This window comes from Engraulis encrasicolus, chromosome 10 (genome assembly GCF_034702125.1).
Source record: "Engraulis encrasicolus isolate BLACKSEA-1 chromosome 10, IST_EnEncr_1.0, whole genome shotgun sequence".
NCBI classification, from domain to species: Eukaryota; Metazoa; Chordata; class Actinopteri; order Clupeiformes; family Engraulidae; genus Engraulis; species Engraulis encrasicolus.
In genome coordinates, this window is record NC_085866.1 from 4,331,345 (window position 1) to 4,357,031 (window position 25,687).

The window sequence follows — 25,687 nt, forward strand, 5'->3', positions numbered from 1 at the left end:
GAATTCATTGAAATATCTAAATTTTTAATTAAATGTTTTAGATGTAGTAGTTTTTTTTCGAGAAACATTGAGATTTCGGGGGTAAAACGTTGCTTATCAATTAATCGTAAGTTGACCGATAAGGCTATCAACTAATGATTAATTAATTAATCGATAATTTGCATCCCTATAGACATCAGACAGAAAGATAAGCTGCAAGCAGGACAACTACAGTACTGCACATTCAGCAACCTGAAGAGCCTGACAGTTCATTTAACTACAGTGACACATTTGTGCTCTTAAATGTAGGCCTATAGTACACACATCTGGCTGTATCTAAATTATCCTTCTAGTGTGCTTGCCTAAGAGCATATAACAGTCTAATTACATAACAAAAAGATAAACTTTAAATGTGTTACATATGTAAATATATTTCAGAAATAAAAAGACAAGATGGGAATACATTAAATGCGCTTTATTTTACTCTTCCAGTGTCAAACACAATACATAATTCATATTACAAGAATTTACATTTTAAAAACTTGTGCTCATCTCAGCCTGTTCTTTCCTTGGCGTGGTGTGAAATTACTTCACTTATCATTAGATCGTCTATATAACTAAAATAGTAAGACATAATGCGTTTCACCAGTAATCATAGCTTGACACATGGCCTGACTGTTTTCAGTTTACAGTAGATATAAAAATGACATGATGACCCAATGCCAATGTACAGTACTCTTCATGTGAACGAATCCAAGCATCCTCCTTATCTTCGGTTAGTGTAAACAAAAGTAGTGCATAACACAACTGATAATTACACAGCATAACTTAACACACATCTGATAAATAAATTAAATTAATGGTGAGACACAATCTATTTTTTTTTACAGAAAAGCAGCAACATTCTCTTTCTATATTTAAAACCTTAAGACGAATAAAAAAAGATGTGACACATGCAGAAGGTGACAATGTGACATGCATGACTTTTTTTTTTACATGATCCAGTGACCTAAACAGAGAGAGTAGAGAGAGAGGTTCCATTGGCCCATTGTTTCCTGGTTCTATTATTGCAAGGGGGAGGGGGGTGGGAAACCCCCCTTTAGGCAGACCTAGGCAGACCTGAGGACTGTTCTATTCAATGCTAGGAGCATTATGACACGCCCCTTTAGGCAGACCGGAACCTGGTCACGTTAGGTGCCCATAGAAACCTATTATGTTGGCATATCTCTATATACTTAAAGAATCTCTGATCCAGAAACCTAAATCTCCTCCAGAAGGTCCGATGGGAAAAATCCCATTTTGCGTCCGGTGCTGACTTTCAAATAGCCGTTTACCTCGTCTCCCTTCTTCACCACAATCTGGGAAAAGACAGTTACTTTATTTACATCAAATCTTCAAGATTCTTTTGTTTCAGACATGACAACGTTTTTTTATCTTTTACCTGACATGTTTTGACTGTTCGTAATGAATATCATATATCTACTTTATTTACAGTCTACTGTCTCAGATACTGTACATACTGTAAAAACAAACCTCAAATACATCAAGATATTATATTTTGCCCGTAGCTCGACCACCTTGTCAACTAGGCTTACTGCTCTTGAATGATTATGAGTGGGGGGTAGAATTGCACACAGGGCCTCAGGGCAAGACACTGATAGCCAAAATGAATGAATGAATGATCCGATAAAAAAGTAGGGATTGATTTACCTGATCTTTCTTCAGTGTAATCTGGCCCATTTCTCGGTTCCCTACAAACGAGCGCAAGACTTTGTAGGTCAATTCTCCAGCGCGGACCTTGATGATGTAGGTCATTGGAAGGTAGCCAGTCTTCTCACCCATCTTGCCCTAAACACACACAAACAGAGTGGACACAAACAAATGCAAAAATGACAAAGTGATGATTCTGATGGCAAAGCGACCATCTACAAAGTCCAGGTAGAGAAAATCTGAGGCACTCAAGGTCACAATTTTTTTCTTTATATTTGGCTACAATGCCTATGTTTCAGCCATAGGCCATATCATATGGGTCAAAACACGGCATTGTAGCCAAAAAACGTAAAAAACCTGGACCAAGTTTGAGAGCTCCTACACTGATGATCACCAAGGAATAAAGGTGAAGACCCAGAAGCACTCAGATTTTGCAATCTCACAATTCAATAAAAATGTATTGCACAATGTGTGACAGACGACTGGACTCACATGCAGCCAGAAGACCAGAGAAATGTTGGCTCCTGCACCTTTGGGTGGCAGTCCATCCATAATACAATGACAGTGCTTTGTTGAATGGGCCATTTTTTTATAGATAATGTAAAAAATAAATGGGTAATTTGACGTCACAGACATCAGAGTGGTCCAACAACAGCTAATGCCACTATTGCATGAATTAAATCTTTTTTTTTGTTTTTACTGGATTATCTAGAAATTATACATTAATTACCAATTATTATTTAGTTAAATAAGCATTCAGTATAGTAGTATAATAATATAGTAGGCCCTGCCATGGGCTAACGGTGGGGCACTCGTCTGCTATGCAGCCGTCCCGGGTTCGATTCCCGGTCCTTCCCCGTCTCTCTCTCCCCACTCGCTTCCTGTCACCACCTTCACTGTACTATCATAAATAAAGCCAAAAAGACCAAAAAAATCATAATAATACAGTATATAAGCGTTTACTTAATGTATACAAGCATGACGTACGTACCCTCCACCACTCCTCATTGGAGTCGTCAAGGACAACGATGCGGTCGCCAGGACTACAAGACAAGGAACAGCAGGACACATTTTAGATGTACTAGGGGAGTGTACAATATTTGTCCAGAAACCCAGCGTACACACACACACACACACATACACACACACACACACACACACACACACACACACACACACACACACACACACACACACACACACAACTGCTGTATCTGGACCTTAAACTGTATCAATAATGTGATGACATTAAGAGATGGTCATTACCATTGTAGTGACAATTAGATTATAAAAGAAGCTCTGCATTAAAGGGTTAATCTGTCACTTAACACTCTCTGCAATGTTATATAGTAATGTTGTTATGATGTACTGGCTGGTAGTTAAGCTTTTTAAGCTGTGTGGGCTTGTTGGCAAGCCCCTCTGTATGAAAAGGCTACATTACAGGGCACAGCTACACTGGCTACACCGTACACAAAGCTACACTGCACTGCTACACCGGAGACCCAGGTTTGATTCCAGTATGGGTCCTTTGTTGGTCCTTCCCTGGGTGGATTCCAATAAGCGGACTTTCTGTCCTCCCTTGCTCACTTGCCTGCTTGTGACCTCATGATGACGTCACAGACGACGGAAAATTAATGACACATCTTGCAAAAGCACAATTCTAATAGCCAGGCTGCCCCATCCTAGTGACCCAACACCCTCTGTGGCGTTGCTTCAGATCGAATCGCGATTGCAAGTCTATAATAATCAGGCAACAATTCTAATGTCATTTCCTCATTTGCAATCGGTAAGGTGAATGAAGAACAGTCCCCCAAAATTGTTTTGGCCTGGCTGACAGCGGGGAAACTTTATTGTTTTTTACACGGAGGCATGCCGTCAGCAAAATGTGAGGCCACAAGCACAAGTGGAGGACGGAAGTCTGCATATTGGAATGCACTCCTTGTCTCTCTCTCTCCCCACTTGCTAATGCCGTGTCTTAACGGGTTAAAAAAAAGGCTACATTACACTGTAAGGCAGGGGCGGGCAATTATTTTGGCCCAAGGGCCTCATTGGGTTTAGAAAGTTGACCAAAGGGCCGGATGTCATAGGCAACTTGCCCGTGCCAATAAAAAGAAAAGGTGTACACCAACATAATTACACCATTGTCAGTTATGCCATTCCTGCGAATTGTATCTAGATGTAGACTTTAGTAATCTTAGGTTTCCAAGACCCTTGTTTTAGGTAGCCCATTTAAGAATGAGTGACCATATGAATCTGCATTTTTTTCTTGGAAAGGCTCTGAGGGCCACATGAAATGGCTGAGCGGGCCGCATGTGCCCCCCGGGCCTGAGTTTGCCCACATCTGCTGTAAGGTAATAAGATGGGCCGCTTACTGGAAGTCCAGGTCATCTCTCTCGATGGCTTTGAAGCGATACAGGGCCACGTAGAAATGGGTCTGTGTTGGGGCGCCTACATTCTTCTTGTTCTGAAAACACAAATAAACCAAATAAAATGCCCGTAGAGACTTTGACACCATTTTAGCTATCTGAACACCGAAAAAGAAAATCTTTTTAAGGGAGTACTCAAAAAAATTTCCTTAAAATTGCCCCAAGATTCTGTAAATTAGTTCTATGGGTAAAATAGTACAGAATTAGTTCACAGTATGATATTTTGAAGACAGTGATATTGGATACAAATAAAAGCCCATTTTGCTAGTCACTGTGATGTGAGTTACAGTATAGAGAAAATCTAGGAAGAAAGAAATTGTGCACACATCACAGTAGTGCAGGTGTACCGATACCGAAAAACAAGATAAACTGAAAAGAAATAATGCAGGTCTGCAACATAGGCCTAAAAAGTCTGACAACATGCGCACATCAGTAGCACATGTGCTGGACCAAATAGAAGATAACTGAAAAGAAATGCTAAAAGTCTGGAACAGTGGGTACCTTTCAATATGCAACCTTGCATCCTCCACTTGTGCTTGTGGCCTCGTACCAGGAAGTAATATATCGTGACAACAGCATTACATTTCAATATCTCACAAAAGCTCAATTGTAAAGTAATTTTCTCATTTGCAAACTGGACGGTGAAAGAGGAATAGTCCCCCAAATTTTTTTTTGGCTAGGCTGACAGCTGGGAAACTTTATTGTTTTCTCCACGGAGGCGGGGCCAGGAGGCGGGGTGAGGCCACAAGCATGAGTGGAGGACGCAAGGTCGCATATTGGAATGCACTCACTGTTCTATGGTCCTACACAAACCTTGTTGTGTTGCGGACCCTTAACATCTCCTGGTCATTATCGTTATAATTTCTGCAACACTGATTTAAATGTTTTTTAGTTAACCTGCACATTGGAGACTGGTCAAACGCAATTTCAAACTTCTGTGCTAACCCTGTTACATAGATGTTTGACAATGAAGTACACTTGACTTGACTGATGTGCCAAAAAAAATCACTTTCTCAGACTTGTGAGCCTTTATGAGGCAATCTACTGTATTTTCAAGTAAGGAGGAAATACAACTTCCCTTAAAGAGTCAGTTACCTTGTCATCCGCAGAGTCCTTGTCTCCTTTCTTGTCATCTCCCCCTTCTGGTAAAATGGTAGTAGTTTTAGTATTAGTAAATGATGTAGTGAGGTGAAGTGAAAGTGAAAGCCCACCTGGGAAACTCCAACTCCCATTCTCACATTCTCCCATTGTGACACAGCACTCCACAGCACAGCACACAAGTGAACACTGCACACAACAAAATTGCATTTATGCCTCACCCGTGCAAGGGGACAGCCCCCAATGGCGCCCGAAAGGGAGCAGTGCGGCGGGACGGTACCATGCTCAGGGTACCTCAGTCATGGAGGAGGATGGGGGAGAGCACTGGTTAATTACTGCCCCCACCAACTTGGCAGGTCGGGAGTCGAACCGGCAGCCTTTAGGCTACAAGTCTGATGTCCTGACCGCTTGCCCATGACTGCCCATTAGTGTTAGAGAAGGCTAAAGACAATGAAGGACAGTACATCGTAACGATACATGTTAGTAATCTTTAGAGTGGGAAAAGGTAAAAAAGAATACAATGCAGCATTGATTAAGGGATATACAGTATTCATTTATAATTGCATAATTAACATGGATAACCGGTCTGTCCTGTTTCCTGCTCGGCTGGGGCTTATACTAAGAATGGCCGTCAATTGGGCGTTACGAATGTGACATTCGGTATGAACGTAGCCCACAGCCAATCATACCAGTCCTATCTATTAAAACAAACTGCAGTCATCATCACCTTTCCACCCCTCCCCGCTCTCTGAATGGAGCCCAATATCTGGGGGAAAGGTGATACAGATTCTAAGGGCCCAAGCACTGACAGCACTGACAGGGGCCCTTAAGGGGGCCAAAAATTTGAATCTTTTATGGGGCCCAATATTTCTGGCGGTGCCCCTGGATCGAATCCATGCTGTCTTTCAGATCGGAATGATTGTGCAAAGCATCATGGGATATCCCAGGCTGTATGAGGGGCTGGTCTATGCCAACAATGCATGGGCTGTTTTTTGGTCCCAGTGCAGGGACTCACTAATTCGACGCCCTTTCGGTACTTACCGCTTACGTCATACGACCCTAAACCTAAACCTAACCATAACCTTAACCCTAAACCTAACCCTAACCCTAACCCTTACCTTAACCCTAACCCTAACCTTAACCCTAAACCTAACCCTAAATCGCTTGTTTGAAATGTTTGATTACCATGTGAAGTACCGAGAGGGCGTCAAACTAGTGGGTCCCCCCAGTGCAGTCCTACTTGCTACCCTCAGCACTCCATTCCAGGGCCGGTTCTAGACAATTTGGTGCCCTAGGCGAGCACCGATCTTTCCTTTTTGTGGAATTTGACATTGGCATCTGTAAACATAATGTCATCTGATTGAGCACAGCTGATCTAGTACCATGTACTATACTGAGTGCCAATTAAATGTAAAGTGTAATGCTTTATTTAGCTTAATTTTGTAATTATGTGGGCCTTGGTGCCCCCCAGGACATTTGGCGCCCTAGGCGACCGCCTAGTCTGCCTATGCCTAGCGCCGCCCCTGCTCCATTCTACCTGCGCCCCTGCAGACCTGATTTTCGCATATTTGCAGTATTTCCAAGCATTATTCATGAATGTGCATATCATTTTCTTCTCAGTTTTTTTCAGTAATTAGAGTGATTGGATCAGAATTATTAGCATAGCTTAGCATAATCACTGGAAGTGAATGGGGGCATTAGCATCAAGCCACAAGTGATCACAGGACAGGATTAAATAGCTGTTTTGCACTCTGGTGAATATTACATTAATTTTAAAGTACTTTATAAGTACATTTGATGATGTTTTGTTTGTCCCATAGACTTGCATTGCTACGCTTAATTTGGCTATACTGTTACTCTTACTAGGCAATGGAAACACATGGACGAAAATTATATGTACATTCGTGAATAATGCTGAGAAATACTGCAAATATGTGAAAATCAAAAAACGGTGGACTGTTCCTTTCAGAAGAGCCTGCTCTGCACTCACCTTCCCCACCTTCCTCTTCCGGCTTCTGCTCTTCGCCATTCTCCTCTTCTTCAAGCATCGGCATCTTTTTCAACAGAAACAAAATGGTGGATAGTGACTATGAATCAGTGAAATGCAGATATAAGAACTGTCATTAAGTTTAAACGCTTACTTTTTTCCCTTCTTCTGAATTCTTTTTGCGTTCTTTGTTGGCCATGATAACACCTGTGCGTAGTGTCTCAAAGACCGGGTCTGTGTGGTTGTGTCCTAGAACACAAAGATATATATATCTGAAAAGGCATGTCTGCATAGCCTACACATCAACGTCCACATCATTTCAAGTACCACTTTTCCTCATATTTACTCTCTTTGAATTGAAATCAAAGGTATGTTTTTAAAGGAACAGTGCACCTCATTTCAGGAAATTCTTCATATGTAGTTAATCCCTTGTAAAATATGAGAATACATATTGTTCTGTACAGTAATAGCTCTAATAGCCATATTAAGCATAGCGAATAATCTAATGTACATGTACATCATCGAATGTACTTATAAACCACTCAATTTACAATGAATGTAAAATTCACCAGAGTGCAAAACGGTTATTTAATGCCGTCCAGGGATGACTTGTAGCTTGATGCTAATGGTACCATTTACTTCCAGTGATTATGCTAAGATATGCTAATAATTCTAATGCTAATACATGTAGACTAAGTACTGAACACACTGAGAAGAAAATTATATTCACATTCATATGTAATACTTGGAAATACTGCAAAGACGTGAATATCAAAAAAGGGTGGACTGCTCCTTTAAAATTCTGCATGCAGGTCTGGCATGCTTATTGCTTACCTTGGCCTGTTACGTCCTGATCATAAAGAGGGGAGCTGTATGCCCTTCTGAATCCAGGGGGCTACATAGAGAGACAAAACATATTCATGAGGGAAATTGCCAATTTTATTCTATAGTGGCTGTTTGCCAAACAAATAAAATGAAACTTAAATTAAAGCATATCAAACAAACACTTGAGGCACCATGGGCAATTTCCAGGCAGATTTCTTAAGTTGATGGTGGTTTATTTTGTATTCCCGTTGAGCAAACAAACATGGTCTCTCTCGCACTGGTAAAAATGTCCATCACCCAGGTGCCTACACAGATCACTACCTACTTCTTACCTATATACAGGTGTACCTGTGCCCACTACTACCCCCAAGTGTCCAAATCATACATCAGTGAATAAATAAAAGAAAATCACTATACCTATAAAGCAAAGCAAAGCAATGAACTAAACAAATAACTAGAATTATTATTACCAAGATACTAATAATAATTAATATAGCCTATGCAAACAATGAAAAACAATAAGCAAATGAACCATTAATTTTACCATCACTCAAAAGAAAAATAGTATTTCTCCAAAATGTTCTCTACAATGTTAAAATAGACAAAAGAGAAACTTACAATTTTTCCGAAACATTTTTGGAACTCCACATAGGACTGGCACGAATGGTGAATGCAGGTCTTGCAGTTCTTGCACCGGATGCAAAACTTGTTGTTCTCTGTGGAATGAGCGGATAGATGGAGCAGATTACTGTGCATCTGCAGTAATGGTGGGGTGGCGTCCGCGCCAATGTCTTATCCTGAGCGTATCGCTCGGTGCGTAATTCCAAGAGCAGTATAATGAAAAGAAAGAAAGGAGTTGCACACTGGAGCTGAATGCAGAATCAAAAACTGTATTAAACAAAGCCAAAAAAAGTTAATAAAACCGACAGACAGGGGACAAACGTTTCGGGTCTAGCCCATCATCACGTTTGTCCCCTGCCTGTCGGTTTTATTTACTTTTTTCGGCTTTGTTTAATACAGTTTTTGATTCTGTACCTCTGCAGTGTCATCTAGCATCTAAAATGTGCATAAGATTGTACCACCTATTGTTGCAAATATTCTGTCAACAGAAGCAAAATACACTTTAATTTTCCATTCAGATGCTAAACCTTATTAAAAAATAATGAACAGCCTAAACAGGACTATAGGCTCAGATCAGTGACTCAAAATGTGAGGATATATAGACTGCTACACAGTACAAAAAGGATGGCTATTTTGTGGGATGCTCCGATACCACTTTTTTGAAAACCGGTACAAGTACGAGTACATTTATGTCTGTACTTGCCGATACCGAGTACCGATACCTTTTACCAACAAAATACAATGAAAATAAATGCATGGCCTTGTTTTTTGCACCTGTGATGTTAGTAAATGTATGAGGTGGCACTTTTTTCCATGCTGCTTTTAAGTGTTTTGTGTAATAGCAGTATCGTTCCTGGTATCGGCAAGTGCTTGACGAGTACGAGTATAATGACCAGTATCGGGTGCCGATACCGATACCAGTATCGGTATCGGTGCATCCCTACTATTTTGACAACGAGGCCAACATTTCTAGATGATTAGATTAACTCTGTTGCTGCAGCATCAGATATATTAAAGAAGTTGTCGAATTGGACTGGAAAAAGTGATGCCAGACAGATTCATTCTTTGGGATTAGTACAGTAACTAGCTACTTTCAATGTCTTGGGCATGTGCTGATGATGGTGAAAGGTTTTGAGTTAGTCACAACGTGTTCTTCCACTCATTAATGATCAAGCTTTCATGACATTAGAGAGTAATGCACAGGTGCACAGACTAATATGCATCCCTCAGAAGTGCTACACTGTAGTAGTTTAGTGTTTCCCAATGGGGGTGGTACAGCCCTAGCCCTAGGGGGGCGTTGAGAAGGATGCAGCTGAGTGCATTACCATTGTTTTTTGTTTTTTGTGCATTACCATTAGTTGCATTAGTCTATTTTATTTTTCAAAATTAAGGGGGGCATTGGCAGGCTTATGATGAGGTCGAGGGGGCATTGGGAGGCGTTTGATGAGATCAATGGGGCGGTTGTTTAAAAAAGGTTGAGAACCACTGTGCTACAGCAACAAACTCAACAAACAAATGCCTGTGTTAGTGGGCTTGGCTGTTTGTTAGCAAGACACTTTCCAAAAAGAATAATGATTTGATCTGCATGACATCTCCTGGGATTCTGGGTCATTGTTTGGATCCAGACATTTTTCAAAGCAGTACGTAGCCTCTTACTGCAGATGGGGTCGCCGGCGGGTCTATTCACTATTACTGTAGCCTCTTACTGCAGATGGGGTCGCCGACGGGCCTATTCCTGTAGACTCTTACTGCAGATGGTGGTCGCCGGCGGGCCTATTCACTATTACTGTAGCCTCTTACTGCAGATGGGGTCGCCGACGGGCCTATTCACTATTATTGTAGCCTCTTACTGCAGATGGGGTCGCCGACGGGCCTATTCACTATTACTGTAGCCTCTTACTGCAGATGGGGTCGCCGGTGGGCCTATTCACTATTTGCTAAAAACAATTCTAACTACGATACATAACAACATTGCTATGACATTACAGAGAACCTTAAGTAACAGATTGAGACACAGCCATAACAATTTGAAGTGACAGTAAGATTATAACAGGCTCTCCGGCGCGCTAAGGGGTTAAAGCTCCTAAACCTCTGCCTAGTCAAATGATTGGTACAGTCTGTCCCCTTAGTCACAGTAGATGTTGAGTTTGCCACTGGGGCTGGTGCTGGAATGTTTAGGACTAATAGCAAGAGCACAAAAGGTTAACAGCTCACCCATATACTGAACGACGCCTTCAAACCAATAGCGTAACACACAGATATAGCATCCCTGATCGGCAAGCAGGTCTCATCACAATGATGGCTAGTGCGGAGCGGGAACTTGGTAAGATGATGGCACTTGTGGCAAGCAGAGGGACTAGAAAACTGTCATATTACAACATGCCACATCCTGTACAAAGTCCAAGCATAGTCAGATAGGTGCAACAAGGCAAAAGCGGTGGGCTCACATAATAAAAACATGCACTCTGGGAAATAGACAATCCACTCCCAAAAAGACCTACACAGTCCTTCATAATGTGGTGTGGTAAGACCATTTAACAACAACTTATTTGAGTGTAAAATTAACAATTGAAAGTAAGTGGACCCTTAAAACAATTCAACATTTAAAAAAATACGTTGTGGTGCTGGCTGGGTGTTAAACGTACGAACAATCATTCTTGCGCAGACATCGCAGAACTTGGGCTTCTTGCAGTAGTGGTCTTTAAACTTGTGTGGGTTGGGGTTGATCATAACGACAGGCTCTGGGGTGGGCAGCTTTAGAGGCTCCTCCTCCTCCACCTCTTCATCATACACAAAATAAACCTGCAGGTGAACAGTCAGAAACACAGCAATCAGAAACAACACACTACTATTTTTCAGGTTTTACACATCCTCCTCCTCCACCTCCTCATCATACACAAAATAAACCTATAGGTGCAAAGAAAAAGGGTCAGAGGGCTTCGACGTTCAGTCAAGTTTGGCGAAGGTGCTCTTTGGTTATCCTTTACTAAGGATCCAGGTTAATGAAACATATCCAAGGCACTCTTCTTCTTGGTTAAAAAGCTTTTAATACACTTAGCTAGTTCATAGTGGAACTGTTAAAAATTGCCAACATGTTTCGGCCGACAATGGCCTTCTTCAGGGCTGTAAAACATTTCAAAACATGTTGGCAATTTTTAACGGTTCCACTATGAACTAGGTAAGTTTATTAAAATCTTTTTAACCAAGAAGAAGAGTGCCTTGGATACGTTTCATAAACCTGTAGGCGAACCGAAACAACAATCAGAAACAACACACTACTTGCTTGTGTGCTAAAACAAAAAACAACAACAAAAAACAATGTAACTATTTTCTATGTATTTTTACTCAACTACTTTCAATGAAAAGAAGTTGGAAAAAAAAGAAGCAACAGATTATGAAAACTATTTTTCAGGTTTTACACATTACAGTCTCACTCATATATGGGTTGCATGTCTGTTTTTGGTTGTTTATGTCTCCTGTGTCGTCCTATGTTCCCAGGTCAGCCTTTGGTTGACAATTTCTGTCATTTGATAGTGTTACGTTATGTGGAAATTCTATGTGAGCACCAGAGAATGAGAAGAACTTTACAAGAGGACAGGCAGCTCACATATGTCTCTTGAAATTCAGAAATGTAGACTAAGATGGCTCGGCCATGTATTCAGAATGCCCAATGAAAGAACACCAAAAGTCGCCCTGAGATAGACCCTGGTCGGGAAAAGAAAGAGGGGAAGGACAAAGAACACCTGGCGAAGGACCGTGATGACAGAGCTAAAGGGGATGGGGCTGTCCTAGGATGGAGCACAGGCCAAAGCACCAGACAGGGTTCAGTGGCAGTGCATGATTGCGGCCTTATGTCCCAGCCGGGATGAAGAGGATAAGTAAGTAAGTACCAGCGAATGACAGTATGAGCACTGTGAACTGTGGCCAGACCAAAACTCATCCCAAACCCTCAACCTTCAATTAGCCCTAAAGGTCGCACGCAACCGAAACGCGCCGGCTATCAATGGTGTCCATGTATTAATAAAGGACTTTTAATACGGACTTCAGAGTGCCTCGGACCCTCTCTCTCTCTACTACAAGTTTGCAACTTTGGATACCGATGAGCACCTGAAGGTTTTCACACTATTACCCCACAGACACAACTCATCTACAGTGGTGCTCATATGTTTACATACCCCAGCAGAATATACGCTTTCTTGGCGATTTCTCTCAAAATATGAAGGATTACACAAAACCTTTTTTTTCACTCATTGCTAGTGCCTGGCTTAAGATACAGTGAGTCCAATATGTATTTGATCCCTTGCTGATTTTGCCCGTTTGCCCACTAATAAAGACATGATCAGTCTATAAATTTATGATAATATGTATTCAAACATGGAGAGACAGAATATCAAAAAGAAATTCCAGAAAATAACTTAAAATAATATATTTTAATTTATTTGTATTTAATTTAGGCTAATAAGTATTTGACCCCTCTAGCTAAAGAAGATAAAATGCTTTGTGGCAAAGCCCTAGTTGTCTAGCACTGAGGTCAGATGCTTCTTTGAGTTGATGACAATGTTTGTGCATATAGTAGAAAATATTTTTGCCCATTTTTCTTTGCAGATTATCTCCAAAACATTAATAGTTTCAGGGTTCCCACTCTTTTTCAAAAATCATTTTCCAGGATATTTCCAGGACATTTCCAGGACTATTTTTGGATAATTCAGGACGGATATTTCATCTGTCGGACCCACAATTTGGACATACACAGCGACACACAATGCATTTTAGAGACAATGTGACTTTAAGGTTGAAATGAGTTGTAATGAATGAGTACAGTGTGTTAGGGAAGAGGGTACGTCCAAAGACGTCATAAGAGCATAGTATGGCATGGCCGCAAGGGGAGTCACTTTGCAGTTAGTACTAAGGAGACTAGTGATAGGAGGATTACATTACACACTGACAACTGGATCTCCTCTCTTGACCAATTTTGCGAAGTTACAGAGTTCAGATTTTATCCATTATGGCGTTGCACCCACTGACCATGAGCACAGTGTCTTTAAGCAATGTCCTCGGACTACACCTAACCCAATGCATTTTCCATTGAGTGATACTTCTTATCCAATGTACGTTATTTGCTTAGTACTGGCGGCAAGGTAAAATGCAAAGCCACTACCGCCAGGGCTGGAGTGTGGAACAGGTAATAGGACATAGTGAATTTGTGTCAGCTGTAATTAAGGCTGAATGACAGCTGTAATTTAACCACAAACTGAACATTGACGACAGGACATCCTATTTTGACCGGGCCGGAACTAGCAGCAGCTCCTCGCACCCACAATGCAATTCAAATTGCAGAGTTTCCAGTGTCACAATTTTTATCGATCATGGCCTTGCATCCACTGCGCATAGTGTACCCGGGCTACGTCCCCTTACTACACCGTGGCCAATGCGAATAAGCGTTCTTATCCATTCTATGTTCTTTGTCCAAAGGTATTGACCTGGGTTGCGGTTGAAGATCACCAGCTGTCCCGCTAGTAGGAATCTGCTGGAGCTTGGCGACCACACCCCTATGTCAAATTTCGCAAGCCCAGCACGTGCAGCCTCTGTTCAATTGAAATGCTTTCTGATCCACAAAACGTTTATTCGGAATTAAATGAAAGTGCAATGTAAATTCACATTAATGTCACATTATCTCAGAAATTAATACCTTAATAGTCTCTCTCTTATCGAAAAAAAATGGTGTACTTGGATTTAAATGCATTCTTCACAAGACTTGACTTTGACTTTTTTGCTCACCAACCATTGTGGCCAGTGGTTTCTGTCTTTCTGCAAGCCAGTTTTGTTGACAGTTTCTTTTTCTCTGGGATATTCTTGCATACAAACAATTGATGCGACTACTGTGATTTGTCACACCAAAGATCAAACTAGCTTTCAAAGTGGCTAGTGAGACTGAAAGCTCTGATCTCCAAAAAAGATAGCAGTACAATTTTTTGGAAGGAAGTGCTAGCACTGCCTATTTGTAGGCCTATTATGACCGTAAGCAGGTTTTCGAGAGATATATAAGGCCATGATATCAGCTAGCGACTTTTCAGCAAGCCAACTAGCGACTTCTAGCAACACTGAGTCAAAGAATATGACTGTGTATAAGTGCAATCAAAGATGGCAACCTGACCAAACTGTGTGTGTGTGTGTGTGGACAATAATGTATTCAATAGGTGGATATAAATTGAATCGTCATGTCTAGACTCGGAGAAGAGTAAAAATTATACCACAAACAAAATCGGGAAAAAGTTGAAGGAAAAAAATTCCAGGACAAATATTTTTTTTCCAGGACATTTGGTGAATTTCCAGGACTTTCAAGGACTTGAAAACACATCTCTAAATTTCCAGGTTTTCCAGGTTTTCCAGGACGTGTGGGAACCCTGAGTTTGTAGCTGTAGCTTGGCAAATGGGAAGTTCAGTTCTCTCCATAGAATTACTATAGGGTTAATATTTGGAGACTGTCTAGGTCACTTCGCGACTTTAATATGCTTCTTATTGAGCCACTCCTTCGTTGCTTTGACTGTATGTTGTGTATTATTGTCATGTTGGGAGATCCAAAAATGGCCCACCCTTCAGTGTAGTGGTGGAAGGAAGGACGTTTGCACTCAGGATTGCACATTACATGTCTCCCTCCATCCATTCGTTGACGATGTGAAGTTGTCCTGTGCCTTGGCCAGACAAACACCCTCAAACCATAATGATACCACTTTCATGCATGATGGTGAGGAGGGTGTTCTTGGGATCATAGACAGCAGTACTCTTTCTCAAAACACATTGAATTGTGTTAATGCCAAACAGCTTGATTTTGGTTTCATCTGACTACAGCACCTCCTTATCATATCCTAAACCAGCCTGATGTCTGTTGGCAAACCTCAGGTGGGACTGCACAGGTTCCTTCTGAAGTAGAGGTATCATGTGTGCACTATTAAGTTCTACCAGTAGTTTTCTCAGTGATTTTGGTCCCAGTAGCTTTGATATCATTGCCTAGTTCATCCCGTACAGGTCTAGGGTGCTTTCTTTCTGTTCTCATGGTTATCAAATCCCTACAAAAGGTCAAATATTGTAAAGAACCCCAGACAGGCTGATGGATAGTCATTTTGTATTCCTCACATTTTGGAAGAAATGCATCAACAGCTGGATCATTAATACCCAGTCTCTTTCTTGTGGCTTTGCAGCCCATTTAATCTTTGTTCAGGTCTAAAATCTTGTCCCTGATATCATTTGGCCGCTCTTTGGTCTTTCCCATGATGGTGAGGTTGGAGTGTGACTGATTCACTCATACTATGAACTGATTCTGCTGATTAAATGTGTCTTTTATGCATGTTACTATGTACAGGTGTCTTTCATTCAGATGACAAGTTGATCGGAAGTGCCCATCTGGTCTGTGGGCCCGGAACTGTAATCAGTTGGCAGGGGATCAAATACTTATTTTGCTCGATGAAATGGAAATAAATTAATATATATTCTCTTAAGTTAATTTCTGGATTTTCTTTTTGATATTCTGTCTCTCCATATTAGAATACATATTATCATAACATTTATTGACTGATCATGTCTTTGTTAGTAGGCAAACCAACAAAATCAACAAGGGATCAAATAGTTATTGGACTCACTGTATGTATTAGCAGTATGCTGTGTTTACTCTTTCAAAAGCATGATCACAACCCAAACTACCCAAATGACCCTGTTCAAAAGTTTACATACCCTGGTTTCTGATGCTGAATATGGCCCTGTTTAACATCAGGGACTGCTCTAAATTGTTTGTGGTAGTTGTGGATAAGGCTCTTAATGTTCTCTGATGACAAAACAGCACATTCTTCCTGGCAGAATGGTTGTTTCCTATAATATTTTTGGGTGTCTTGCTGGAACCTCAGATTTGAGGTTTCCCCTGAATGGCTCAATGATGTTGAGATCATGAGAGTGAGACGGTCGCTCAGAAACTTCATTTTATTCTTTCTGAAGCTAATGACGAGTTGATTTGGCTTTCTGTGTTGAAATATTGTCATGTTGGCATGTCCAAACAATGGACCATGTGCAGATTCAAGGCTGATGAGTGTCAAGTTTCCTCCAGTATTTTTCACAGGGCAATGTATTCATCATTCTGTGAGTATGGACCAAAAGTGTAGTGCATTTGTAACTCAAATGTCCCCATGACATCAGTGGTCCATAACCATGTTTCACAGAAGGGATGGTGTAACTTTCATCATAGGCTCCGTTGACTGTTCTCCAAATGGTACTGTTAATAGTGGCTGAAAAAAGTTCCATATTGATCTAATTTTTCCAAATGACTTTGTCACATGCATTCTGATGCTTCTCACTGACCATCGACGGCGATGCTGTGGAGAGAGTGAGCAGCACCAAGTTCCTTGGAGTGCACATCAGCGACGACCTCTCTTGGACCACCAACACTACATCACTGGCGAAGAAGGCCCATCAGCGTCTCTACTTCCTGCGCAAACTAAAGAAGGCAAGTGCTACACCCTCCATCATGACAACATTCTACAGAGGAACCATAGAGAGCGTCGTGTCCAACTGCATCACAGTGTGGGGAGGAAGCTGCACGGAGAAAAACAGGAAGACACTCCAGCGTGTTGTGAACACAGCGAAGAAGATCATTGGAGTACCACTCCCCTCCCTGCAGGACATTTACACCACACGCCTCACCCGGAAAGCACTGATGATCATCAAAGACACAAGCCACCCTGCACCACAAACTGTTCAGCCTCCTGCCCTCTGGAAAGAGATACAGGCGCCTCCGTTCCCGTACCACCAGCTGGCGAGCAGCACAATGCACCAAGCGATCAAGATGCTGAACACTCAACCCACTCTCCTTCCACTGTCAGCCTCTAGCCAGCAAGGCCACTGACAACCCCCCCCCCATCCCCCACCACCATATCTGCGACTAAAACATTCCACCTGCACTACTACTCGTGACTGAACTTTCAACCTGCACTAACTCAAAACATGCACACACACACACACACACACACACACACACACACACACACACACACACACACACACACACACACACACACACACACACACACACACACACACACACACACAAGCACACTGCACTTCCTGCACTAAACCCAAACAGACACACACAGACACACACAGACACACACTGACACACACTGACACACACTCACACTCACACACACACACACACACACACACACACACACACACACACACACACACACACACACACACAGACACACGAACACACACACAGACGCACACCGCACTTTCTACCTGCACTAAACACATACACACACACACACACACACAGACACACGAACACACACACAGACGCACACCGCACCTTCTACCTGCACTAAACACATACACAGACATACACACACATACACACACATACACACACACACACACACACACACACACACACACACACACACACACACACACACACACACACACACACACACACACACACACTGCTGCTGGTGTACTTGACAGACCTTTTTAATATTTATTTTTCTTCAAATACTATTACCATGTCAGAACGCTATAAAGGACTTTTTAGGAAAAAGCACAAAAGCACAACAATACCTCTTAATGTATGTCCTCTACAAGTCTTCTGTTGTCCAGTCTTGCACTTTAAATGTCTGTATGAGCACTGTCTATGTCCATACTGTCTTAAGTCCATGTATAAGTACTGTCTATGTCTATACTGTCTATGTCCTTACCTAGATTTAGTCTATGTCTGTATGGGAAAGCAAGAAATGTAATTTCAAATTCTTTGTATGACCAGTGCATGTAAAGAAATTGACAATAAAACCTACTTGACTTGACTTTGGTGTATCATATGCAAAATAACATGTTTGCATTTTTGTAGTAATGGCTTTCTCCTGGCAACCCCCGACAGCCCATCTTTCCTCAAGTGCCTGCCTCCTGTACAGTTTAAAGCATTTTTTCATGTTGTCTTATATTTCACCTGAAGTTATTTTTTGGTTGTCCTATGCCTCCTGAACAATTTCCCTTGCAATGATCATTGCAATACAATGGTTCCCTTTCCCATTTGCTTGATTCCAACCAAACCCCTCATATTGCTCATACTGAATTGAAATTCCAACAGAGCCAACATGACAATATTTCAGCACAGAAAGCCAAATCAACCCGTCATTAGCTTCAGAAAGAATAAAATGAAGTTTTTGTGCGACTATCTCACTCTCCTGATCTCAACATCATTGAGCCACTCAGGAGAAACCTCAAATGTGAGGTTCCAGCAAGACACCCAAAGACATTATAGGAAACAACCATTCTGCCAGGAAGAATGTGCCGTTTTGTCATCTGAGAACATTAAGAGCCTTATCCACAACTACCACAAACCATTTAGAGCGTTCCGTGGTGTTAAACAGGGCCATATTCAGCATCAGAAACTAGGGTATGTAAACTTTTGAACAGGGTCATTTTGGGTAGTTTGGGTTGTGATCATGCTTTTGAAAGAGTAAACACAGAATACTGCTAATAAATATCTTAAGTCACTAGCAATTAGTGAAAAAAAGGTTTTTGTGTAATCCGTCATATTTTGTGAGAAATCGCAGAGAAAGCGTATATTCTGCTGGGGTATGTAAACATATGAGCACCACTGGGTATTTNCCTTTTTTCCTCATCCCAAACCCTATTCAGATGATCACAACTGACTGAGGAGCACAAGAGAAATGGGGAACACAGGGATGAGCCTTTTGGCCTGGCAGCGCAAATTCAGGTCTGGGATTATGACAAGGCCATGGGAGGTTTAAGAGTGAGAAGTCAGCACACTTAAAATCCTTTTTGATGTCTTTTATTATTTCATGGCTGGATTGCGTTTCGACTTCAACAGTCTTCATCGGACTCTCGAATCTGATGAAGAAGACTGTTGAAGTCGAAACGTAATCCAGCCATGAAATAATAAAAGACAGCAAAAAGGATATTCAGTGTGCAGACTTCTTACTTCGAAAACTACAGTCAGCTTTTGTCCTGCACCTTTTCCTGGGATATGCACAATTCTTCTCCTTCAACTGAAGGCCATGGGAGAGCCATTTCTACAGTAAGCGTGTGGAGTGTGCGCACATCCAAGTAAACAGGAGCCAGAATAAACACGATCAAAGAAAAAAAAGAAAGAAGATCTGCACACTGTTGCTGCTCTCAGTTTATTTAACACAACGTTTCGACCAGTCTGGTCTTCGCCTGGTATAGGTGTAGGTAGCACCATTTCCAAGTTTTTTCTTCACTGTAATTAGTAGAGCCGTGTGAAGATATAGGGTTATGAGAACATAAGGGTGCTCCCTGTGTGCTACCCACTGTGAATGAGGCTAACTAAACTAGGTTAGCATGAGGGACATCCAGGGCTAACTAAACTAGGTTAGCATGATGAGGGACATCCAGGGCTAACTAAACTGGGTTAGCTGCTAACTAAACTGGGTTAGCATGAGGGATATCCAGGGCTATGAGTAGCACAAATGTGCCTTGCAGCTGGTGGCCACCAGGGAAGCCGACAGACAGGGGTGGACAAAGAGGTCAGTTATGTGGCCCAGGGAGAGAGGGGATCCAGAATTGGGTTCCCTTTACATTGTATGTAATAAGTGGGGGGATGGGCGGGTGGCTTCCAGATGACTTCATCCCGTGCCCAGTCAAAGCTGTCAGCGGCCCTGGTGTTCCGGTGAACCAGTAGGAGTAGCTGTGTGTTAACACAATCACCCTGAAGAGAAGACAACTAGCTAACAGCTGTACTGTATGGGAGCCCCACATGTCTGCACCGTTATGGAACGGAGCTAAATGGTGTCAAAGTTTGGCTGTGTCACTTCAAAGGGTCACAATATCTGACCTCGCAAATACCTTCCGGCAGCAGGTGCCACAGCCGTGCAAGGTGGCCTGGGCTGGGGAGCTGTGGGAAGGAGTGGGGTGTGGTAGGGGGGCGTGGGGTGTGGTGGCGTGGGGTGGGGTGGGCTGGCATGGGAAGCGGTGGGGTGGGGTGGGGTTGCGTGGCATGGGCTGGGGTGGGGTGGCGTGGGGTGGGAAGGAGTGGGAAGCGGTGGGGTGGGGTGGGGTTGCGTGGCATGGGTTGGGGTGGAGTGGGCTGGGGTGGGGTGGGCTGGCATGGGAAGCGGTGGGGTGGCGTGGGAAGGAGTGGGGTGGGGTGGGGTGCTGTGCGGTGGGAAGGAGTGGGAAGCGGTGGGGTGCGGTGGGGTGGCGTGGGGCGGTGTGGCGTGGGGTGGGGTGCGGTGGCGTGGGGCGGTGTGGCGTGGGGTGCGGTGGGGTGGGGTGCGGTGGGAAGGAGTGGGGTGCTGTGCGGTCGCGTGGGGTAAAGTGGGTTGCTGTGCGTTGGGGGGGAAGGAGTGGGGTGGGGTGGGGTGGGGTGGGATGGGGTGCTGTGCGGTGCGGTGGGGTGTTGTGCGGTGCGGTACGGTACGGTGCGGTGCGGTGGGGTGCTGTGCGGTGCGGTGCGTTGGGGTGCGGTGCGGTGCGTTGGGGTGTTGTGCGGTACGGTACGGTGCGGTGCGTTGGGGTGCTGTGTGGTGCGATGGGGTGGGGTGCTGTGCGGTGGGGTGGCATGTGTGGAGAGGAATGGAACGGCAATTCACGCAATTCAACTTGGATTTCATTCAGCTGTCAGCTGACTTCCATGAGGTCTGACTTTGTTTTGTAACACTAGGACAGAAAAACATTCTTGAACCACAGCAGAGCTTTACTGACTGGACTGATGTGGGTGTGGGAGTTCCAAAACTTTCCGTGTTTAGAAAAAGTTGAAAGAATACAGTATGTGCCATCAAAGCTGTGAGGATGTATGTATAACAGTCCTAGTTTGATAAAGCAATTTTTGGCAAATTATAAAGTGCTACTTTTTATTAATAATAATCAGGGCTCTAAATTTACTTTTTTTCATGACCAGACAAAATGGCAACTGGATGTCAATCTTGCTAGCCAAACACACTCTCACTAATGGGTCAATGTGGCTAGTCAATGTTGGTCTTTTCTTCCAGTCAAACTGATATTTCACCAGTATTCGGCCGATTGATTGGCTGGTGTTAATTTAGAGCCCTGATAACAACATTTATATCCCTATCTCATTTATCTTCCTTGTTATGGATGGGTTATCTACAATGTGTTATTGTGTATGCATTAGCACCTATTAGCCGTAGCTTCTGGTGTGGGCATGGCTTGGCTTGGCTTGGGCCGGGAGTGTAAATGTGCTAATTGGCCTGACCTTGTCCTGGCTTGGAATGGAACGCAGCCCCTTAGCCATGCACCAAAGCCAGGCACCAAAGCCAGGCTAACACGGACAAACCGTACCCACCAAGACTACTGTAGAATGTGGAACCAGAGTACAGCAAATACATATCTATTACAATAAGGCCCAGTAGCCCCACAATGCACTCTGTTCCACCAGTAGAACACTTTAAAGGCCATGATACCATAGCCTTTCTACGGGGCAACTTTTTGGGCAATGTTGCCAAGCAATGTTGCCGGGGGATGGTGCAAACAGTGTTTCCCTTTGATATTGTGCAAAGTTGCTGGTTTCTGAACATCTTTGATCGCCTCTGGCAACTTTTTGTGATAAGCCAATCAGAACGCGAGAAAAATGGTAGTCATTGAAAAGTTAGCTTTAACAGCACTACACTACAATGACGTAACATAGAGGGCCTTTAATAAGGCACTATGACTTGGTCATTGCCATTCTGGTAACAGCAAATTTATTACACTGTGTGGGTTAAACCTCACTCAAAATACTTAGTAAGGTAATGTGTAATGTATGTATAATGTATGTATAATTCCTGCATGTTCAGTGGTCTTGCGCCGTATAGTACTTACCGTGTTTTCATCCTCTTTCACCAGGTTTTCAGAGACAGGTGGGTTGTCATGGAAATCCAAGGAGTCCTTGTCCTCTAACCTAGATGAGGAAAGGAACGCACCCCACATCACCACTCTGAACGACTACTGGATATTCATTTGATCAATAAGTGGACAAAATGAAACATTTTACTTACGTGTCATATTGTGCCATGGTCAACCTCTAATTTTGCTTTTCTGGAGAGGTCATGTTGGAGCAAGAAAAAAAAGATGGTTGAGATTGCCACCTAGGTCACACACCCCACCACAACACAATCACCAGTACAGCCTGAAATTAAGGAACAGAAAAACTACTACTGTATACTATACTACTTTCAATGAACCACAATACATAGATCATGCAATGAAATAATGGCCCACTTTCTAAGGGCCTGGAATGCAGAATCTTCATAGCTTCAAACGCAAGCTTTACACTGCTGGTGTATGCCGTACCATATCATATCACATCATCCCAACTGGTTGAATTCGAGAAGATTAGTGCGATTGCCAGCAGGGGCGGTTCTAGACCACATTTACCAGGGGGGCCGAGGTGGGGGCTATATTTTTTCAGGGGGGCACATGAATTGGCAAAAGAGATACATTTTTAATGTTATAAATATATAATATACAAAAATGTATATCATGTCATGTATATCATTGGCTGTTCAGTGTTCAGCACAGGGGCCACAACAGGGGCCAGCAGGAAATCTACAGGGGCCCTGGCCCACCCTGGCCCCTGCCTAAAACCGTCCATGATTGCCAGGCAACCTTAACCCCTCAGCGCAGCACTGTGGCTCTCTGTAATGTCATAGCAATATTGTTATGATGCAGTTAAGCATTTTCAGCAAGTGAATACTGTCGCTGGCGACCCCTGCTGCAGTAAGAGGTTAATCAAACATCTTGAGCAGGAAACGTGGGCAATAACTACAGTACTAGCCATGAAGTCAAACCAATACCTACAGCCAGGCTAACTAGGGGTGGATGTACTATGCGATCATATGGTGTGGGGTTAAGCAGAGCAAGTCCTGGTTAAGCCGGCCTTGCCCGCCCCCCCTGTGTGTGCGCGTTCCTGGGGCGGCCTCGGGGCACTGCCCTGCATATTATATTCATCCCATCACTCGACTGGACACCAGTTGCCCATGGGGTGTATCTGCAAGGCAGAACGGGTAATCTGGCATACGGGGCATTTCCCTGGTGGGCCGACAGTCCTCAGGGGCCAATTGTTGTTGTTGTTTTCCTGAGGATTGGCCCACAAATTTCACTTTCACATTTTAGAGGGGGAGGCCCATCGGTCCATCGTCAACATAGACGGTGGATTTGACCAGTCAAGATACAGTATGACGGTGGCCCAGGGATGTGTTAGGGGTACTGTGACCAGACGTCCTCCTTTAGGGAGGACCGTCCTCCATTTCAGTGCCTTGTCCAGCGTAAGGCACAGCATTAAGCCGGACAAAAATGCATTAAAATGTATGAATTTGCATCTAAGAAACGCTAATTTTCTTGGGGGAGGACCCCCCAAAACCCCTCATCCTAAAATATGTCCTCCTTTTTCCTTTCACCGAGATGGTCACCCTTAGCCTGGCTCTCGCGAGACCCCTAGTGCTTCGTGCATCTTCGTTACACTTCGTAATCCATCAGCGTGAGAGCCAGGTTAGGTCACCCTAGGGGGCCAGTCTGTGTCAAAAGTGCCTGGGTCATTTTTCGATCCCATTCCAGCCCATGGGGTGTATGTAGCCCCTGCTACAGTATGCTAATCCGGTTAGCAATTCTATCCTGTCCACACCCTTTACTTAGGATTCCTTTATAATGGCGTGGAGTTGAGTTTTAAAACACACTGTGTCTGTGTGTATGTGTGTATGCAGTCAAAGTATACTTCACCAGCCAAAGAGCTATCATTAGCTTTCACCCAAGAGGACAATCTAGGCAGCATTTTTGGAAGTGAAAAGTACCTTCCTGAAGAGTGGCCATGCATCATGTCAATACAGTGTCTGAGTGGGTGGAGTGACAAACTTTGTTACCCTTGGATACACACTTCTAGAAAAGTCTTCAAACTTTCTCATGTATTTCAAACATTTTTTAACTTGACATTTAAAAAAAAACTTGACCTATATTTTTTGCTAGTTCTAGGTTCTTAGTTTAATATAGCTCTTAGAGTTATGATTTTGTTGTGATTAGTTGTGATTTTGTAAAACTGCTTTTCCAAATATATTCTTTTGTAAAACAAAGGTCCTTCTTGTGCTTCCACACAGGTGTCCTGAGAAATGCATACATCTACTGTATCTATTAAAAATGGTCACGCCAGCTTTACAACAAATACAGAAATCATGTGATACATGTTGCCTCCCTGTTGCATCTTCTGTCTACACTTTCACTCTGAAAAAAATCTTTGTGACACAAATACTTTATCATAAAGTCTTCCTGTTGGCAAGAACCAGATGATATAGGTACCTCCTGTAATCATATATCAATCCATGCCTGCTCAAAAAGTATCGTAGTAAAATGTCATTCAAAGCAGCAACCCATTGAGCTCAAACTAGAAGAACAACACTTTCCCCTATGTTAGCATAAGGCAGTGTTTCTCAACCTTTTTTTAGGCAAGGCACCCTTTCAATTCATGAAAAATTTCAAGGCACCCCAAACCAACAAGTCAACATGGCATGGCATTGTAGAAAAGTAACACATTTGGAGACGTCACAAGACCTACGTTCGAAGTTGCAGCTGACTGCGGCGACCTATATATACTTAATTGTGCGTAAATGGCAGATGAAAGATTCCACTGACTAGCATTAACTTATCAGTTTAGAAAATGATGTATTATATTACATATCTTATTTATCAGCCACGTTTCCGCGGCACCCCTGAGGAGGGCCTGCGGCACCCCAGGGTGCCCCGGCACCCCTGTTGAGAAACACTGCCATTAGGAATAAAAAATAGAACACCTTTCCATTAAGATATGCTGAAGAAGTTGAGCATTTCTGGACTACCTTACCTTAATTTGAGGTGAAGGATTAATAAAATAAATAAAAGCAGCAACTGTTCCCCTCCCCACTTATGGTCCAGGATCCAAAAATGCCAGAAGAAAACATACGCTCACAGACTTCTGATATGAAGTTTATGTCCAGACGGCTTAACCATGGACTAGCGGAGGGCTGTCATCAAGCATATGGCAGGTCCTGAG

At 42.9% G+C, this 25,687-nt stretch overlaps 2 protein-coding genes across 3 annotated transcripts in view; one reads left to right on the forward strand and one right to left on the reverse strand.

Moving 5' to 3' along the window:
• The window catches only part of ctnnbl1 (catenin, beta like 1), a 93,758-nt gene extending 92,068 nt beyond the window's left edge, over positions 1-1,690 (forward strand). The window contains exon 17 of the mRNA XM_063207894.1: positions 1,681-1,690. Coding sequence (XP_063063964.1) covers positions 1,681-1,684 — 4 coding nt within the window. The 3' untranslated portion in view covers positions 1,685-1,690. The remainder of the gene's footprint in view (positions 1-1,680) is intronic.
• Positions 440-25,674, reverse strand: LOC134456522 (SH3 and cysteine-rich domain-containing protein 3-like). Of its 2 annotated transcripts, XM_063207903.1 has the most exons (14): positions 25,499-25,674; positions 22,668-22,707; positions 22,492-22,570; positions 11,292-11,448; positions 8,644-8,741; positions 8,035-8,095; positions 7,355-7,449; positions 7,204-7,267; positions 5,211-5,257; positions 4,062-4,153; positions 2,681-2,732; positions 1,690-1,827; positions 1,239-1,337; positions 440-988 (listed from the first exon to the last, which is right to left on the reverse strand). In XM_063207903.1, the coding sequence occupies exons 2-13, from the start codon at positions 22,682-22,684 to the stop codon at positions 1,239-1,241; spliced, it is 999 nt and encodes a 332-aa protein (XP_063063973.1). In that variant the 5' UTR covers positions 22,685-22,707; positions 25,499-25,674; the 3' UTR covers positions 440-988. The 2 variants fall into 2 exon arrangements, with proteins under 2 accessions (XP_063063973.1, XP_063063974.1); XM_063207904.1 differs by having other exon boundaries at positions 440-1,337; positions 7,213-7,267.
• Between the last annotated feature and the right edge of the window lie 13 nt (positions 25,675-25,687).

What these genes read in the sequence shown, in the direction of transcription:
- LOC134456522 (XM_063207903.1), bottom strand. An exon ending in GGAAGAGGAAGGTGGGGAAG is followed by an intron (nt 5,258 to 7,203) that starts GTGAGTGCAGAG and finishes CCATTTTACCAG; the next exon opens with AAGGGGGAGATGACAAGAAA. An exon ending in AGAGATGACCTGGACTTCCA is followed by an intron (nt 2,733 to 4,061) that starts GTAAGCGGCCCA and finishes CTTGTCTTGTAG; the next exon opens with TCCTGGCGACCGCATCGTTG.